The sequence below is a fragment of the Drosophila albomicans genome, chromosome 2R, assembly GCF_009650485.2.
Source record: "Drosophila albomicans strain 15112-1751.03 chromosome 2R, ASM965048v2, whole genome shotgun sequence".
In the NCBI taxonomy this organism is placed as follows: domain Eukaryota; kingdom Metazoa; phylum Arthropoda; class Insecta; order Diptera; family Drosophilidae; genus Drosophila; species Drosophila albomicans.
In genome coordinates, this window is record NC_047631.2 from 33411008 (window position 1) to 33431445 (window position 20438).

A 20438-nucleotide genomic window follows, 5' to 3' on the forward strand; every position below is an offset into this window, starting at 1 on the left:
TTACATGCGTTTATTGCATTGAGGTGTAACCAAGGTTAGTAAAAATGTGGCATATTTGGTATATTTTTTGCCTTTGAGGTATATTTTAGAGTCCAAAGTATGGTCACCCTAAAGATAGCGGAACGGCAGTGGGCGGAAATGGGACAGAGCGCATGTGTGAATGGCTGACTTTAGCAAGCGAATGAGCTTGTTGCCATTTCTGTTCGCCTGGTACGCTTGCTTAATTTTTCAATGCACAGCTGCCGCTTCAGGTTTCCAAAATATTCTGTGCGTGCGTGTGTGTGCCGCGCACTCGATCGAACGCCAAACGAACGACTTTTCCCATACCCACAGTCAGCTGAAGTACCAGGCGAACAGAATCGGCAGCGAGCGGATTTGCTTTGCACAGCTGCCATGCTGTTAGAGAGCGAGAGAGAGACAGCGCACTGCACTTCACTGGAAGTGGGTTGAGCACATGTGTGTGTGTGTGAGTCAGCCAACAGCTGAGAAAGCTTTGTCATAGTAAAGAGAGGAAGAGAGTGAGAGAGTGCACGCTGCATTTTGGCGGGAATTAGATCAGAGTTTACATCTGTTGTGTGACGTCACAGCTCTGCAATAGAAATGCGCCATTTTAATGCAAACGTTGAATTTGAATTTGCAACTGCAATTATTTGTTAATTGACCACCGATTAAAAAACGCCTTTTTACATAAGCGAACTTTGTGTTTGTTTTTTTTTTGTTGTTTTTTAGTGTTTTATTGAAAAAATGCTCCACTCCATTTTCGCCTAATTTTCTACACATTATTTTTGTTTTTTGTATTTTTTTGTTTCTGTATATAATAATAATAATCATAATCGTAATAATAATAATAATAATTACAATTACATACATAGTGTTTACATACTGCTCCACGATCCACAAAAATGGCTACCACAACGCATACAAAATGTATTGCAATTGAATTACCTATGGAACCTAAATTGTGGGACTTAAAGTCTACTTTGTGGTTTCTGTTGTAATCGGGGATTTCTTTCGGGATTTCTTAGTTTCATTTTGTCAGCTTATAAATATTGTGTGGGTTTTTCTTTTCTTTCTCATTTCATTTCATTTCATTTTGTTGTAACATTATGAAATAGCAAAATTTGCATATTTTATAATTAATTTGTATTTGTATTTTGCAGTTTAGCGGTATAATTTATTTGTAATAAATTAATGAAACATGTGGGTAGGTTTTTGTTTTTGTTTGATTTCCATTTTTTTAAGAGTTTTGTTTGCTTGCTTTTTGCTTTACTTTATATTCGTGGTCGTTTATGATTGAAACGTCATTTGTTGCTTGACTTAAACAATTGTGACTGTTGTTGTAGTTGTAGTTGTTGTTGTTGCTGTGTTAAATTCCTCAACAATTATTGCGACTAATATTAAATTACATACAATTTATGACCATTTCTGTGATTTTCCATTTACTTATGCTTGTTATTTTTTTATGTTTATACATTTACAAAACTTTTGTGACTTATGCTGGAACCAACTAGTTGTGAATTTTTTGTTTTATGTATATTTTTTTTTGTTTGTTTTGCCATTTATTATTTTATTATATACTGTATAAATTAAACTCTATGCTTAAATACATAGATTAATTCCTTGCTCACACACAATTAATTTTAATAAGCATTAGGCTCAATTAATAAATTGTTTTTATGCTTTTGTTTTTTTGTGATTTTTAAGTTGTTGTTTTTTTTGTTTGTTTTTTGTGTTTTTGTTTTCTTTATCTATACAAAGCTTTGTACAACTAAAATAGTTAAAAAGAGAAAAAAGCAACAAAAAAAATGTATTTTTCATTAATTAATTAATGGTATGCAATGCAATGTGAACAGCAATGCACATACATACACACACACACACACATACATTATCATAATTATTATTAAATATTTTCGTATCAATAACAATATATTTGTTCTCTTTGTGTGTGCATGTTTATGCTTGCTCCGTTGTGTGTGTATGTATGTGTGAATGCATGTGTATGTGTGTGGTGTAGTTGTAGTTGAAGGTGTGTTTGTGTGTGTGTGTGTGCTTATGACTCGTGTGGAACAAACAGTTTTGCTGCTCCTGGCGCTGCTTAGCTTCGATCCTCGATCGATCTTCACTTCTTGATCCTCTCTGTTCCTTTCTCCTTTCTCCTCTCTCTGCTCTAAGCTCTGTGTTGGCGCCGACCCGCATTGCCCCGATATTATTTGGGTGTCTTTCGGTGTGTCAGCTCCTGTGCCACATCGTCGAGCAGCTTTGTGGCATAACCGTTGCCATTGCTGCCATTTCCATAGCCATTGAGCAGAATGCCATTCGTTTTGCTGTGCACCGCATTCCCGTTGGCCACATTCCCGTTGCCATTGGCCAGCTGCTTGTAGCCATTCTTGAGGCCATTCGCATGACCGTTGGCCAGCGTGCCATTGGCCTTGGCCTCTGTCGTCGCTGTGGCAGCTGTGGGCGTGGCTGTTGCCACCGGCTGTGGCAGAAACAGATCGTCATGGGCATTGATGCTCTTGCAGTAGCCATTAGGTTTGGCATGTCCGTTCGCCAGCTGCGCGTTCTTCTTCTGCAAAAAAAAGAGAGATTGTGTTACTAGGCGTATGCTTGTTGATCGCGCACATTGCGCATGCGACACGTTGTGCCCCACTAAAAGCCGAAAAGCGAACGCGAACAGATTATGCAATCGCTTTGTCAGCATTTGTTTATTATTTTTACTTTTATTATTATTTTTGTTCATTTGTCTCTCTCTCTTTTTCGGCTCTTTCTGTTTTTTTTCTTCATTCAACTTTCACTTGTGTGAACCGCACTCAATGGATGCTGTGGGTCGCTTTTCGGTTGTCTGTTGTCTGTTGTCGACTCGCAACTCCAAGCACCGTAAGCGATCATTAAACGACGTCATTTGGCGTTTTTATGTCGTTGCTTGTTTTTTTTTTGGGTCTTTTATGCGGCAATCGGAATTCGGCACCCAGTTTCTCCCCCCCTTCCCGTCCCTCTACAACCTACTTGACGAAATTTCGTTAATGAATTTAGACCACAGAGACTGAGACAGAGACAGAGACAACATGCAATAGGCGTTCGAGTCGATAAATGGGATGATATAAGAGTTGGCATTGCAACGCTTTCATTAACTCAATCCGGCATGAATGTGGCCCAACGTGGGAAGCGCTGACAATTATCAACATAATGGGGCGGACGTGAGAAGAAGATCAAGCTCATTTCCGTTAGGGAAACTCACCATGAGACGGTTTTTGTAGGCTGCCTTGTAGAACTCGTTGAACAGGAAGAAGAACATGACGGCGTGCATTCCGATCCACCAGACGAAGGCCTTCGGGTAATTGCAATCGATGAAGAGCAATTGGAAGGCGTGCACCATGATCAGAATGAACTGGACCTGCAATCGAAGAGAGAGAAAATCGATTAATAACTAAAGTTTTATCGCTTAACGTTTTCAACTTGCCATCTGCAGCGTTGTCAGGTACTTCTTCCACCAGAGATACTTCTGGTATTGTGGACCCATGGCCGAGAACATGTAGTAAGTGTACATCACAATGTGCACAAAGGTATTGAGCAGGCCAAAGAAGGTGCTGTGGCCACCTTTAAGAAGGAGACGAAGAGAGAGAGTTGTGAGTGAGTGATTGATAATGATTTGTTACTCAAAGATTACTCACCTGGCGTGAACTTGACGCCGAACCACACGGACATGGGCATGCAGCCGTGATGAATGACATGGAGCGTAGTCACCTGACTTGTCTTCTTGCGCAGCACGAAGAACATCTATAGAGAAGGGAGAGAGAAAGAGAGATTTAAAAAGTCAATTATTGAGTGCGTACATTTCGCTTTCTTTTTACTTAATTACTTAACTGATTTATTGAATCATAAATCAAAAAAATTTAATAAATATATACTATACATCAACTAAAACTTAACGATAAATCAATTGCCAAAATAATGTAATAAATATGTAAAAATATTTTAAAACATATAATTATAAATAAATTGCCAAAATAATGTAATTTATATGTAAAAATTATTACACAAAAACTCGGCTCTGATCAGTAATTTATTGAATGATTTTAATTTACATTCGAGCAAGTGACGTGAATGTAAATTAAAAGTATTTAATAAATTCCTGAGCCGAATTTCTTAAATACATTATTTTTGGTTCAATCAAGGGACTCTAAATGAAACCCAAATGTGAAATAATATGTAAATATGTAAAGTTAAAAAAACTGGAATTTCAATTTGAAGCATTTCATAAATTATTAAACATTAGCGGCCGATTTTTGAATGACCCCATAAAGTGACGCAAAGCTATGTTTCAAATTCGAAGAAATAATCATTAATTATATGACAAGTGTGAAAAAATGTGTAACTGAAATTTCAATTGAAAACAAATTTCATATGTCACTTTAACAAAAGGAATAATTTATTAAAATTGCCAAAAATAATAAAAAAGAAAATAAGACTGTTCAAGCATGAACTTGAAGTGCATAAGTGCATCGAATTAGCTTGAGACTAAATAAATATATCACCATATGGTGAACGAGTAATTTATATACCGTAAAAACACAGGACAAATAAGATAAGATCCTAAAAGTGTGTCTTACATACACTGCTTTGTGATATGACCATTTTAACTACTTAAAAATGCACTTGAGAATGTTAAATGTTCATAAAAATAGAAAAGATTTCTTCCACGCTGGGAACGTCCCTTAGAGAAAAGAAAATTATTTAGCTATCGATCTACAATTTTAAGAAATAGTTCAATAACAGAATTCATCCGAGTCGTGGTGTCTATTCAAAGACTAATAAGAAACGAAAATAATACTAAATATGAAATACATGTTCGTTAAATGCAACTACATTTAATACTTGTATAAATTTAGGCGAAAACTAGTTTAAATCACTAAACTAATTGCACAATGCAGTTAATTGTACACTTCTTGTATGCAATTATCGATGGTTATAATCGATAGTAAATATTCTAGGTTAATCGAAATGAATTTGGAGCTTCGAAACTTACCGTATCCATGAACTCAGTGAACTTGGAGAAGTAATACCACCAGCACGCATGAACCATCTGACGTAGGAAGTAGATTGAGGCAGCAAGGGGAGGAAAGAGAGCAAAAATATCGATTAGTCAAGTTTTATTAATGATCAACGATCAAGTTAAATTCATGCATACGAGTCTAAGCTACGTTCATGATCAAAAAATTTGATTCATTTATCGACGTAGCGTAGACAAAGTTCGAGCAAGCCGAACTTGCTCAATTCACACACACTCAGCGCGAAAGAGAGAGTGAGAAAGAGTCGGAGAGATTGAGAGAGAGAGGGAGAAAAAGTAGATTCATTGTTAATGTTAAATCATAATCAAATTCACTTTCAATTCATTCAATTCAATTCATTCGGGGTTCATTCATGCATCACGCTAGATCAATTAAAGACTATAAGTAATTATATTAATTGTCAAAATGCATCAAAATTGTTTATAGAGAGAGTGGAGAGTTCAGTAGAAGTAAAGGGGGTAAGAGTAAGGGGAATATCAAACATTCAATTAATTGATTAAAATTCGAGTTCAACTTGAAGTCCTGACCAAGAAAGTAATTAAATTGTATGTATATATAAAGTAGATAAAGATAATCAAGTGTAGAGAGGTTGAGGTAGGTCGGGGCCCAAGAAGATATATAACATAGATCCTAAGGTCTGTAAAAAAGAGCTGTGGAAAGGTCTCAAAAGTTTAGTGACACATTTGTGGATAGAAATTTGTTTGCTGACAGTTACATGCTTCAATCGGGATTAGCATCAGTTAGTGCTATATACAAAGATATGGTTAATGCTTATGATAGATCACCGGGTATATTAAGTATATATATGTGGTATATAGTATTATTATTCTATTCTAATCCAGAACCAAGTTGTTCGACACACGCACACACACCAAAGCAAATATTGGGGAAATATTGGGGGGATGCATTTATCGTAAGTATTATCGAATATAGTTTATCGTTATCGTTATCGTTACCGTTGTGAGGTTAACACATACCCTTAACGTTCTAGGATTATTACTATAGTCAACTGGCTGACATCGGAAGCTATAATGTCCTGTTAGCCAACCGGAAACTCCTATCTGCAAATGTAGAGTGTTGAGAAACGTTGTTGTGTGTTCGTTGTTGGTTATCGATAGTTCGTTTGATAGTTGATCGATAGTTCAGTTTGTTGTTTTGTAGTTTTGTAATGAATTTTGTGAGTTGTGGCGTTTGTTTTTGATTCGTTTTTTTTGGCGTCGTCTTCTTCGTCTGCGCTTCAGCTGTAAAAGATATTCACACACACACAAACACACACACAGATAGACACACACACATACAGACAGACACACAGTGCTATTTACACATGTGCAGATTGATTTATTTATTTATTTGGGGAATGTTAGTAGACAGCGTTTAAATAGTTAATAAACTAATAAGAAAATCAAAATTAAAAGGCAATAAATTCGATTAATAAAAGCAAAAATATTTTTTGTTTTTTTTCTTTTTAATCACCAGCTAGCATTTATATACAAGACAGTATATAGTATTGGTATTATCTAGTCTAAGCAAGTCGCAACCAGCTACACAATTGCTCGCCTCGTGTAGTACTTTTTTCAGATTGTGGAGCATAAAGCTAAATAAAAGTAAATGTAAGTATAATTTATAATAATAGTTGAATGGAAGCATTGCTTGGTTATTTGGCTGAGCGAATAAAGCGAATAATTTAATCATTTCTAGCTGTAACTGAACAGAGAAAAAAGGGCAGAGACTTCTTCTTTTGATGCAAAATAATCTGTGGAGAGCACTTTCACTTCACTTTACTGACGATCGAAGGGCGGTTACTATTTATTTTATATAGAGTAGACTAGACTTTGTGGCACTTACTCTCCGGGATGTGGGACTATCGGTGTAGTCCACCGGCTGACAGCGGAAGCTGTATGCGCCCCACCAGCCGCCCATTAAACACTAAAAACGAAATCAGATTAATGCCAAAAAAACAAAAACAAAACGAGCACAAAAAAGAAAGACAGCAAGTAAGAAAGAAAGAAAGAGAGAAGATACATAAAAAGTAAACATAAAATTAAAAGTGCACATTAAAAGCAGCAGCAGCAGCGATGACAGTGGCAGCTTAGTTGCAGGTTGCATGTTGCATGTTGCAGGTTGCCTGGTTACAAGTTGTCTCCTCGACGACGCCAGCGATGCGATGCGTTTGATATTGGTTGTTGATGGTTTGTTGTTGTGTGTCTCATTGTTGTTGTTGTTGTTGATGGTTTGTTGTGTGTGTTGGTGTGTGTATTTGTTGTGTTTGTTGTGTGTACTTTGTGTACTTACCTCGTAGAAGAGCCACGCGCTAAATACAACCTGTGACGCATTGTAGACGACCAGCAAATTCTGTAGATGCAACGGCTTTCGATTCTCCATTAATCGCGGCCCAAGCACCTAAAAAAATAAAAACGTACACAAATATTTATCATTAGCTACATTGCTAATTGTATTTTATAGCAAACTGCAAATTGCCGAGTCAGCACGACAATTGAAATCGACTTGATTGATACAACATTTCATAGATAATTCAGCAATTGAATAGCTAAGAATTTTGCAACTTTTTAAAGTGTCTTTAAAACTGAATAGTTTCTTAATTTGTTTGACTGCTTTAAAGTTTGCTTAAGACTAATCTTTGAAAGATTGTGTAGTTTTACATATAGTTATCAGCAAGTAAGAACTCGTTGCTATGAGCCAAGTATTATAAATTAAAGTTGTAAGCAGCACACAAAATACGCATACGAACCGTTGACAACAAAAAATATCTTACTTTTAAACAAGCTGCATTTATGTTTAAAGATGTGAGATATCTGATACTCATTGTGAATAAAAGCTAAACAGTGTGGTATTCATTTTAAAATATACCAAGTTAATATACCTCACAAATACTAAAAATATACCAAAGGGTGTATTTGGTATATTGCTATAGTACTAGATTAAAAATAACAGTTTAAAAATATACCAAATTAATATACCACAAAAAATACTAAACTTATACCGAAGGCTCTATTTGGTATATTGATTTAGAAATTTATTTGAACTTTTTAACATCTACATTCTTTGATTGTGGTATTAATTTAAAAATGTACCAAATCAATATATCACAAAAATACTAAAATATATACCAAAGACTGCATTGTGGTATTAATTTTAAAATATACCAAATAAATATACCGCAAAAATACTAATATTATAACCAAGGCTGTATTCGGTATATTGCTATAGTACTACATTGAAAATAATAATTAAAAAAATATACCAAATTAATAATATACCACCAAAAATACTAAAATTATACCGAAGGCTCTACTTGGTACATTGATTTATAAATTTATTTGAAATTTTTAGCAATCTGCATTCTTCTTAAAAGTAGTACAATAAAATCTTACCCCATTTTTCTAATAAAACTAAAATCTATTAACTAAGAATTCAATTTTGATAAAAATCTGTCAACAATTAAACTGCAAAAGTTACTCTCAAAGTATTTTGTAATCAAAAGTAAATCAGCTGTCCAAAACATAAATATATGTTATGGTGTAACTCTTATTCTTGTCGTTACAATCACAATCAGAAGTGGTTTTTCAGCTGTGTTAATCTAACTTTGTCCAGACCGAAAATGCAGTTATCTGTCTGTTAATCTGTCGGGTATTTTTTGTATTTGACTCACTGTTCAGAGTGGTTAAGCACGTATATTTTTTGGTGTTTGCTATCAGAGCGAGTGCTGAGTGGGTTGGCCTAATATTAAAGCAGGCCTCATGATTAGAATGCCTGCATAAATGTGGGTGTGTGTGAATCATAAATAATGTAGTGTGTACTTGCTCAACACAATACAGAACACAACCCAACACAACACACAACAAAAAAAAGAGTAAGCAGTCAGTCAGCTATCAAGTGATAACGCGGACGCGACGCGTCGCCCGATTTCCGCATGGGAATAGTACTTGAGATTATCTTAAAGATTGAGAGACTGACGGACGGACGGAGCCATGTGACCCAAATCCCAGGTGTAAAAGTGTAAAAGTGAAGTGGATGCCATAAAAGAGCATAGGAGAGAACAGGTGGCTTTTTATACCCATTAGCCATAGGGTAAAAAAGACAGCATAAAGTACATTCAGTATAAAGTATATACTGGCTTTCTATACCCATTAACCATAGGATAAAAAAGTATGTAACAGGCAGAAGAAGACATCTCCGATAGCATAAAGTATATTCAGTATATAGAATATACTAACTAAAGTATTTATGATTTCTTATAAAAAGATAAAGATAAAAATCTTAAAAGGTTAAAAAATAATTGTTGTTTCTTTGGTATATTTTGATATATGTTGAACTCTATGGTATATTTTGAATGTAATAGTATATTGATATACCAAATATACTTTTTGGAATATCTCAGTATATTTTGAAATATTAATTCGGTATATTTTAACTATTTAATTTGGTATATTTAAAAAATAATATTTCGTACTAATTTGGTATATCTTAGTATTTTTAGGCATATTAATTCGGTATATTTGAGTCCTTTCGGTATATTAATTTGGTATTACTAAGAATATTTCACAAATTTTTAGTATATTAATTTGTCATATGTTAATATTTTAGTCTTTTCAGTATATTAATTTGGTATATTTTAAACTTTTAATTCGGTATATTTAAAAAATAATATGTCGTACTTTGAGGGTATATTAATTTGGCATATCTTAGTATTTTTTGGCATACTAATTCGGTATATTTGAGTCTTTTCGGTATATTATTTTGGTATTATTAAGAATATTTCACAAATTGATAGTATTTAAATTTGTCATATGTTAATATTTTTCGTAATATCAATTCGGCATATTTTAGTCTTTTCGGTACATTAATTTGGTATATTTTCAGATTAATACCGTTTTGCTTCTATTCCAAATCGCATATTCAGTATATCCAGTATATTTTTGCTTTTTGGTAATATTTGTGTTTTTGGTATATTAATTCGTCATATTAATTTATAAAGCCGCACAGTTTTGTGTTTATTAAAAGTAAAGCTAAAAGGTATCTTAGAGTCGATCACACTCGACTATTGCTTTCTTCCTTGTTTGTTTTTCAGACTTACCTTAACCAGGTAGACGTATGTGAGGCAGACAGCCAGTGTGGGGAAGGGTGACGACATCATGGGCCAGTCCTTTGTCCTTGAATCTGGCAAAGAAAATAAAGACACAGAAGGTTAAGGTTATTCAGAAACATGTAACTACCGACTAACAACTAATAGATAGATAAAAGACTTGAGTAAACGCTGTTATCATGTGAACAACATTAGCATTGCACATTGACCGTGATCTGTTGCACGTTCCCAGCAAAAAACTAATGATAATGCTGATGATGATGATGATGGTAATGATAATGATAATGAGGCGTGAGCAGCGAGTGAGACGTGCAGTAAGAAAACTTACAGATACATTTTGTATCTTTTACTCGCTCAAAATTGATTGCTTCATTTGGCATTCAGTTCAGTTCGGTTTGGTTAAATGATAAATTTAGCTGGGGCGTTTTTTTGTTTTTTCTGTTGTTTTTTTGTCGGTTTCTGCATAACTTATGCAAGCGCAACTTTTGGATTGCCAAACGCGGCGAAAAATCAATAATAATTATTAAATATAAGCAAACATTTCATCGAATAGATAACACAAAAAAACAGAAAACAAAACGGAATTGATGAGCGCTAAGTTTTGATGAATGGATTACGCGAAAAACTTGCAAAGTTAAAACAAAAAACATACGAAATGTTCGTTATTAATTAACGCGTTTGAAAAATGTGCCAAGTGAAATTGCGAAACGAGTTAATCGAAAACCAGACGAAAGGAAATCTACTTTGAGTGGCAAACAACTCAAGTTCAAGTTTTAGATTAGCGATTTATGGGACTTGAATTGTTTTTTAATTGAATTGCTTAATCGTTTATGAGGTTCTTAAGTTGTGCGGATTAGCATTGATTCCAAAAGGGAGATATCGCACTTGAGACTTTGATTAACTCATTTCCATAGAGACTAGCTGGCCAATAAGTCATCATTGCATGTGGCGCCCCTTAAAACAATCGAATCGAAGCTACAAAACACGCAGAGGCAATCGAAAAGTATCTGATGCCGCGTCGAATGTAACTCGAAGTCGTCGTTGTTGTATCCATGTCATGTTGAAACATAAATTTAGCGCTCGCGCTTCAAATTGCTAAACATTTGTCAAACGCGGGCTGTTGGCCCGTGTTTTTTCTGCTGTTTTCTGTTTTTTGTGGTATAATGTTTAGAGTCAACAAAGCAGCGACAACTGCGAATAGCGATAAAGGATCAGACTGAGACACGTTTCTGACATTGAAATAGAAACATTACAAAGAGAAGATCTCGCTCTCTTTAATTAGTGAGCTGGTGTCAAAAATTACTCAATCATTTGCTAAACCTTTAAACATTTCGCAGAGAGAGCGAGAGAGGGAGAACACAATCACATCAAGGTTACACAAATTAGCAGAGACTATATACAATCTATATAAAGTTGCTTCTTACCACTATGTGAGTCCATATATCTGTTTATGCTCTCGATGTATTTCATAATTAAGGCCATTTTGTTGCTGTGTGTGTGTGTGTGAGAGAGTGTGTGTGTGTGTAGTTTTTGGTGTGCTGCTTGTTTTGCGGCTTCTGTGTTGATTTCTGTTTAAGCGATTCGCTGCTAAAGTTGTTCAAAACTGCAAAGAAAAGGAAATTGAAATTAGTTAAATAACACAACAATAACGAAATTATTCTTAGTTATATAGTTTTATATATTGAACGCGGCAATAAACTAATCGAAATTGGGTTAATAAACTGAACTGACTGAAAGCCAACAAAGTTGCGAGTCAGCATTTCGGCGGCACATATTTTTACATCGTGTTGTTTATAAAATTTGATGTGAGCTCGTTGCTCGCTTCCAATTCCAATTCGAATTCCAATTCCAATTCGAGTTGCCGTTCTCTTTTTTTTTTTCTTTTTTCGATAAGCGCAGACTTTGAGCTGCGGGCCAACAACAAAAAAAAAAAAAAACAGAAGATATGATATGAACGGGGAATTGAGCGATAAGCCAGATAAGCAATGAATCGATATCAAAAACACACACACACTTTGAAGCGAGGTGAGAAATGTAACATGCGGCGTATGAGTAATAAAACGAAGCAAATACTCGTAGGACAAATGGCAAGCGCAAAAGTTCAAGGACAGACAACTCAAACACATTCTGTTTTAAAAGTGCAATAGCCGCAGCTGCTGACAGCTCTTTTCCCCCTCTCTCTTGCTCTCTCTCTCTCACTCTCTGGAGATTGCAATTTGGAAATGTTGCCCAAAAAAGCAGCCGCACTTTATTTAGCCAAGTTAGCTCAATTGGACGGGCCTCTGTATAAATAAATAAAATATCGTATGCATAGCAAGTGTTGACGTCATTTGCCACCCAACAAACACTTGCTTCCACACATTACTCATACGCTCAGTAGTCTTTCGTTACTCATACGCCGCGTGCTACTGTAAATATTTAATAACCACGCTCAAAAGGAATCTCGTGTCTAATTGCTTACATCACAGACAGCAGAGAGAGAAAGAGAGAGTCGGAGAGTGAGAGAGAGAGCGAGAGAGAGAGTGGGCAGAAAGAGGTCAAGCATGTCTGGCATTGGCCAGCTTCAGCTTCAGTTTCTTGGGGCCAGTGCAAATACACTGAGCGAAAAAGGCTGCTAAACATATTTTGTGTTGATTGAACATCTGCCTTATTATGAATGCGCTGCATTCACTTTAATTCAATTGGCTGTTAATTGAATATTGATTCAATGCTAAACAAATTTTATGCACTCGCATTTTCTTTGCGCTTTCTTTAGCTTCTTTTTAATTTGTAATCTTTTGCTATTCCAACAAATATTCCTTTAGATTTTCTTTCGCTTTGAGTGCATCAAAAATAAATTCCTATATTTTTTCAGCTTCTTTTTTCTTTGTAATATTCTCCTATATTCCCTTCAGCTTCTTTTTTCTTTGCGTGCACCAAAAATAAATTCTTATATTCTTTCAGCTTCTTTTTAATTTGTAATATTTTCCCATGTTTCTTCAGCTTCCTTTTTCTTAGTAATATTTTTCTATATTCCTTCAACTTCTTTTCTCTTCGAGTGCAGTAAAAATATTCCTTTATTCTTTGCACTTTCGTTTCTTCAAGTGAAGCAAATATATTCATATATTCTTTTCGCTTCTGTTAGATTTTAATTGCACCAAAAATATATTTCAATATTCCATCAGCTTCTTTTTTCTTCGATCTATTCCAATATTCCTTGAGCATCTTTTTTCTTTGTAATATTTTCCTATATTACTTCTATTTTCTTTGAGTGGATATTTCTATATTCCTTCAACTTTGAGTGAACCAAATCTATTCCTACTACTTTTTACTGTTTTTTTCTTTGTAATATTCTCCTATACTCCTAGCACTTTCTTTTCTTTGAGTGCATCTAATATATTCTTATATTTTTTCAGGTTCTTTTTTCTTTGTAACATTTTCCTATATCCCTTCAGCTTCTTTTTTCTTTGACTGCAGCAAATATAATCCTATATTCTTTCAGCTTTTTTATTCTTCCCACTATCTTTTCTTTAAGTGCAACTATTCCAATATTCTTTCTACTGTTTTTTTCTTTGTAATATTCTCCTATATTCCTTGCACTTTCTTTTCTTTGAGTGCATCAACTGTTGCTGCTTTTAGATGTTGCTGCTGCGTGTCCTGCAAACCTTGCTCCACTTGCTGCACAAATTAATTCAAAGTCAGAAAGCAACACAAACTTGGCTGTCAACAACAAGCAGCAGCAGACTGTGTTTTACTCTGGCCCGTTTTTTCCTGCCTTAGGTCGACACCTCAACAAAGAGGGGGAAGGGGAGGAGGGGCCCTTGGACTGAAGCTTTACCTTCGCGTTGCTGAAGAAGAGGCAAACAGCAATGCGATGCCAAACAACAACAACAACGCAACAGCAAAAACAGAAGCAAAGCGTCGACTTAAAGCCGTGCCAAATATTGCTATTTCATTGACCTGATTTCAACGTTCATTCGTTCGCTTTGTTGCCATTTGCTGAGCCCCGTTGTAAGCCCACACACACATAGACAGAGAAGCGAAGCATGAAGCAACAATGCACAACATGAGCATGTAAATCGACACCCCAAAAAAAACAGAAAAAAGACACCCCCCGCCCGCTCTGTTGGCCAGGCCAACACTCGCGTCCATATCCGAATTCGAAGCCAAAATCCGTAGCGAATTGAGTTCCAGTTCCCCTTCCCCTTCTCCTCTTCCTTTTCCCTCCATTTGCTGCCGAGACAGCGACAAACATGCCGCTTAACCGGCGCCACGTTGTCACACACACACACACACACCATCACGTGATGTGCTGCTCCCCCTCCTACTCGCTCACCCCCTCTTTAATGCCAGCTTGCTAAGGTTTCTCTTCGTTGGCTCTTTTGCCTCTTTTATTTGCCAGCTGGCTTTTGCGCAGAGTCGCGCAGCGAATTTCTTGAATGAAAAGCAAAGCGAGAGAGCTGCCTCTGCTCTCCAAGTGAGTCACAAACCCTCCCCCCTATTCCCCCTACTCGCCCACTCTTCACCCCCGCCCACTTTCAGAGCCCTGGCACAAAAAGCGCCTAAAAGAAAAGCGCGTTTAATGTGCAAGCAACACGCCATGAATGACGCCTAAAAGACGCGTGGCTGCGCGTAATTGTTGTTGTACTTGCCACCAGCGGTGGCACGAGTGGCAATAGTGGCAAGAGTGGTGGCAATAGTGGTTGCTGCCACATATTATGTCAGTGGCTGCTCAATGAGCAGGGCGAGAAGGGAGTGACAACGACGACGCCTCGACTTGCCTCGCCTCGAAAATAAAGAAAATAAAAAGGTGTCACGTGCGTTGCAAGCCCAAAAAAAAAAATACAAATAAGAAAACTATTATTGAGTGTGCTCGACTGCTAGATGCCCGCTATACACATTTTTAATAAAAACCTTATTATAGAAATATACCAAAAATATACTACAATAATACTAAAATATATCAAAGGCTATATTTGGTATATGGATATTGTACTATGTTCAAAATATACCATAATTCAATAAAAACCATATTCTACAAATATACCGAAAATATATACTGCAAATATACCAACGACTATATTTGATATATTGGTATTGTACTACGTTCAAAATATATCTTAGCTTAATAAAACAATATTCTACAAATATACTAAAAATATACTGCAAAAGTTTTAGAATATACCAAAGACTATATTTGGTATATCAAAATTGTACTACGTTCAAAATATATTTTAGCTCAATAAAACCATATTCTGTAGAAATATACCAAAAATATACTGCAAAAATACTCAAATATACCAAAGACTATAATTGGCATATCTATATTGTACTATATTGCATAAAACCATATTCTACAAATATACTAAAAATATACCGCAAAATACTAACACATGCTGAAGGCTATACAGGCAAGACTTCTAATACCCTTTCTATCCTATACGTAGCTGGTATAAAAAGTAGAAGTGAGTGGAAGGAGGGAGGGAGGGTTGTCTAAGCAGCTCGCGTATTCAATTCTACCTATTGATTTTTGTATGGCAACAACTTAGTTGGCCCAAGTGTTGACATGCTCGCTCGACAAGTGCTGGCCAGGTCAATGAATGGGCCAAAAGACACGACAGACAAGCCAAAAAACAAGAGCAGGCCAATTATCTAGAGTGTTTTTGTTTTTTCGATGTTTTCAATGCACAGCGAATCGATCTTGAATAACAGCATGTAATTACAGCTCAGCAGCTCAACAGCCATGAACAGCAACTGTGGCACGTGCGCAACATTCATGAGATACAATTTGTATCTTAAGGGCACACACAACACAACAACAAGTGCGCGAAGGTTTATGTTTGAGCATTAAATCGTTTGTTGACTTCCAGTTCAATGCAACCAGGGGGAATTACCCGATATTAACCCGATATTCGGAATCAATGCACCTTCTACAATAAAAGAGTTAAGCAAACAAAAGACAACCTGATTTTTAATTATTAAAAATCAATTTTAAGCTGAGGGATTCATTCGATTGAAATTGTGTCAAATTAACGGATTCTTTTTCGCAACCTGTTTCTGCCTAACACGATGACCGAGCAAGAATCATTATGAATCTGCATAAATGCTGATTAAATGAATAATAAAATACACACAAAACGCTATGCTTGACTGAAGTTCAAAACTCAAAACTCAACAATGCAAACAATTGTTTGACAACAAATATAATAATAACACAATGATGAAGATGATGTAATCTGCGTAATTTACGTCGAAAAAGTGTTCCAGGAATGCGCAGGTAATGAGCAGAGTCAACTTTTAAATTGTTTATCGCATTATTTGTGACATTATCAGCTTAGCGTCTATAAATAATTATTAGCAGATTTAATTTGACATCGAAAAGTGTCAATGAATTTGGTAATTGAATAGAGACAATACTTTGAAGGATCATTTCTAACTAATTGATAAACAGATGAGACACTTGTTTTGTTAATAGATAAATATGAAAGATCCTTTCTATACAAATTAATAAAAAAAGAGATAATAAAAACATTAATATGAAAGATCCTTTCTATACAAATTAATAACAAGAAGATATACTTATTTGTTTTCAGCAAATTTAAATATAAACTATATTAACTATAAACAATCCTTTCAGTATAAATTCATAAAAAGATGAGACACATTTCTTTATGTTAAGAAAAAGTATAAGAATTGGACGTAACGAATTTTAATTTCAAATTATTCAAGTTCATAATCTTGATCCTTTTTATAGAAATTCATAAAAACATCTCTTGAAAAAGCAATTGTTTTTTTTTTTGGATGAAACAACTTTATCAGTTTAGTGTCTAAAAATAATTGTTAGCTATTTAATTTCACAGAAGTAGAGTCTATAAATTTAAAATTGAATTACGCCAACATTCGGAATGATTCATTTTAAACAAATGAATAGAAAAAACAGTTCAAGAAGTACTTGTTATTTGTGCTACCAAATTTTAGTCGAATTTTAAACATTATCAGCATAAATTGTGTCAATTAATTGAAAAATTGTAAGTGCCAAATTTATAAAGAAAACCTCTCTATACAAATTCATAAAACAAATAATTTGAGAAGCTCTTCCTTATGTTTTCAAATAATTTATGTCCACACTATTAAAAATTGTTAGAAAAATAAATTGAAAATTCAAAATTAAAAATATCCTTTTCATACAAATGAGTAAAAATCACAGTTTCTAAGCCACTTGTTGTTGTGCTAGGTCAGTCAGCTTTTGTCTGTGTGCAAACTTGAAAGTTGTTAAGTTGGTAGGGATAACGATAACAGGCAAATCGATAACTGGACGAAGCGTTAAAGCGCCGTCAAAGTTTGGAAAGCACCTTAGGCTTAGCGATAATCTATCAGTCTTGTGATTTCTTAATTAACATTTAAATATGCAAGAGCTGGCACACTTTTTATTGTTTATGGCACATGATAATGAAGCATTTAGTTATGAATTTTGTGTCGGAATTTTTGATCGCAACGAATTGGAATTGGGAATTGGAATCGGAATCCGAACTCGAATTTACCTTTTGTTGTTTCGCTTGCTGCACTTTTGAGTTTTTGTTTTCTGCAATTTTTGCACTATTTCTGTCTATGTGTGTGTGTGTGTGAGCTCGATTTTGGAGATTTTCCAATAAGTTATATGCTACAACTACTAATACAACTAGTAGTATGTGTGTGTAGAGACGTGAACAACAAATTGCCAGTGGCTAAGGAAATTGGGAGTAAAACCAGTTGCATTTAGTCCAAATTCATTTGATTGATTATAATTATAAGTGTGTTGCTATTGTTGTTGTTGTTTGATTTTGCGTTTTTCGATTTTCGTTTTTGACTAGGATATATTCATTCGCACGTTGCTTTTGTTGTTGTTATTGTGGTTTTCGATATTTCATTTGGTTTGTTATCAATTACTCAGCAATCGATGAAAGCTATAAAAAATCACCATTTACTTTTCTTGAGAGGCCGCCAGCACTTTTGATTTTGTTTTGCATTCGACGAATATTATTTGCTTATCACACTTTGTCAACCATTTACAAATACAAATATATAAATTCAATATATATGCGTGTATATACCAAGTATATATCAATTAATCATTCAGTCGCGAGTCCTTTTTCCATAGCACATTTTCAAATCAATTCTGCAAGCACAAGGCACACTTTTAAGATGCGGGGCCACACTGGGTGACGGTGACGCGAGGTGGACGACGAAGACGACGACAACGGCAATGGCAACGACAACAAGGGGGCTGCAAAGCACACACACAAAACGGAGAGACCGATAACCGAGAGAGAGGCAACAAACCGCAGACTGCGACTAGCAAAGCACGACTAACTGGCTGCAGCAACGGCTGACTAACTAAAGCTGTAGACGTCGCGTCGCGTCGTCCAAGCCGCTGCTGCGGTCGCCGTCGCGTCGTGGTCGCGCGGTTGCAGTCGCTGTCGATGCTGACGTCGCCGTCACACATACTATACAACTAAAGCTGCTGTCGCGAATCGAGCGCGCAGAGCTGAGCTTTGGCAGCGCTGCTACGGCGATGTCGACGTCGCTGCTGTTGCTTTTGCGGTCGCTGTTGATTACGAATTAATAAATTTTGATAATTTCAATGCAATGCGATCAATCTGTGTATGTGTGTAGGTGTTTGTTGTTTTGATAGTAATTTAAATAAATTGAAAAGAAATGTAAATTGCAACGCTTTGGCGCGCCTAACAACAAACAGCGGAGGAAGTACAACAATAACAACAGGTGCATGGCATGCTGCTGGCTGTTGGCTGCGAAGCTTGCAGCGCTGTCGCAAGCAGCAAGCGTTGCTCGACGATGTGTTGCAAGGGCCCCCAAAACAACAGCAGCCACAACAACAACAACGACGACGACATTCGCAAGAGGCTGCGACGACGCTTCAGATCGATTTCGATTTTCGGCGACACGATACAACACGCCACGACATGACGCGACACGATGCGACACGACGCAGCGCAGCGCATACCAAACCAAAGCTGCGCACTTGTCGATCAATTAATTATTACGGCATTTCTCACACACACACACACACTCACGTAGATTGCTATGCGCAAAGCTCTTTGGGTTTTTTTTTATAGGTGGTTTCGCTTTTTGTTTTTGTTTCCCTCCCCAAATATTTCACGTTTTTGGGACTTTTGCATTCAAAATCGAATTCATGGTCAAAAGTGTGTCGCCAAAAGCAACAACAACAACAACAACGACAACAAATGAAAGCGGACAGCAGCGCTACTAAACAGGTAAACTTGACGAAATGGAAATTAAGACGACGCCGTTGCCTAATTTTTTTTTGTTGCTGACGCTTATCTATTATTTATTGTGTATGCACACCCAAACGTATGTTTGTGTGTGTGTATTTATTGGGTCGCCATTGCAGAATGCAATTTCGTAATAATAAGCGATCACATTTTTGGTTTTCTAACCCCCACGCCAAATATGCAAATATGAATAGACACACAAACAAACACGCACAGACACACACATACAGACACGCATTGGCAAGTGTATTTGTGACTTGGGCAAAAAGGCAGCGCCGGCATGCATTTTAATTAAGTTGAAGGTGGGCGTCGCTAAAGGGTTTGCTGGGTGGGCTGTGGTGAAGTGTGTGTGCTGGTTTGGTGTGGTGTGGTGGGTTGCCAGGCAGCAAAAACGTTTGCCATCGCCGCCGCCGTCGTGGTGTGTTGGGGGGAGTGTCACACATTTCCGCTAGACAGATTGAATTAAGTGCTGCAATCGGGCAAACGCGCAAGATGACTCTGATTGTGACTTGTTGACGACGGCAGCTGCAGGGGCAATGCGAGTGAATGGAAGGGGGGGAGGCGGGGGGAGTGCAATCGGGCAATGCCGATGCTGTCTTCGTATCGTATTTGGGTTTCGGATCATTGGCGCACCTGACGCTCTCAATTGCTGCTCTCTTACAGCACTTCACAAGTTGGCTGCTCTCTTTTTGCGTGTGTGCGTGCGAGAGCAGGCCATTGAAAAAAGAGAGCGAGCGCGCTCTCTCGGACTTTTTTTTTTTTTTTTTTGGGTGCCATTTGTATGTGAGAGGAGGCAAGTGAATGTCTTGGAATTATGTCATATCTTCCAATGCCACCACACACATATGCCCACAAAACGTGCAACGTTGGTCGCTTGTCGAAGCTTTTTCGGCGTTATCGTTGTTGATTAATTAGCTGCCCAAATCTCTCGCTTGCCCAGCCAGACTGATAACTAACCACAGCCAGGTAAGGTGACAATGCGACGAGAGGCGA

General features: G+C 36.5%; 1 protein-coding gene across 9 annotated transcripts in view; it reads right to left on the reverse strand.

The window, feature by feature from the left end:
* Window positions 1-680: 680 nt before the first annotated feature.
* LOC117576076 (elongation of very long chain fatty acids protein AAEL008004) overlaps window positions 681-20438 on the reverse strand; it is a 44644-nt gene continuing 24886 nt past the window's right edge. For 4 of the 9 annotated variants that reach the window (XM_034260615.2, XM_034260618.2, XM_052006407.1 and 1 more), the window contains 9 exons: window positions 11601-11779; window positions 10168-10250; window positions 7365-7472; window positions 6050-6133; window positions 5030-5086; window positions 3675-3780; window positions 3464-3600; window positions 3242-3397; window positions 681-2572 (listed from right to left, as the gene is read on the reverse strand). In XM_034260615.2, the coding sequence (XP_034116506.1) occupies window positions 2210-2572; window positions 3242-3397; window positions 3464-3600; window positions 3675-3780; window positions 5030-5086; window positions 6050-6133; window positions 7365-7472; window positions 10168-10250; window positions 11601-11658 (1152 nt within the window). In that variant the 5' untranslated portion in view covers window positions 11659-11779 and the 3' untranslated portion in view covers window positions 681-2209. Of the gene's footprint in view, window positions 2573-3241; window positions 3398-3463; window positions 3601-3674; window positions 3781-5029; window positions 5087-6049; window positions 6134-6917; window positions 6999-7364; window positions 7473-10167; window positions 10251-11600; window positions 11780-17696; window positions 17975-18119; window positions 18181-20438 lie in introns of those variants that run through there. The other 5 variants (XM_052006410.1, XM_052006408.1, XM_034260613.2 and 2 more) reach the window with 5 other exon arrangements.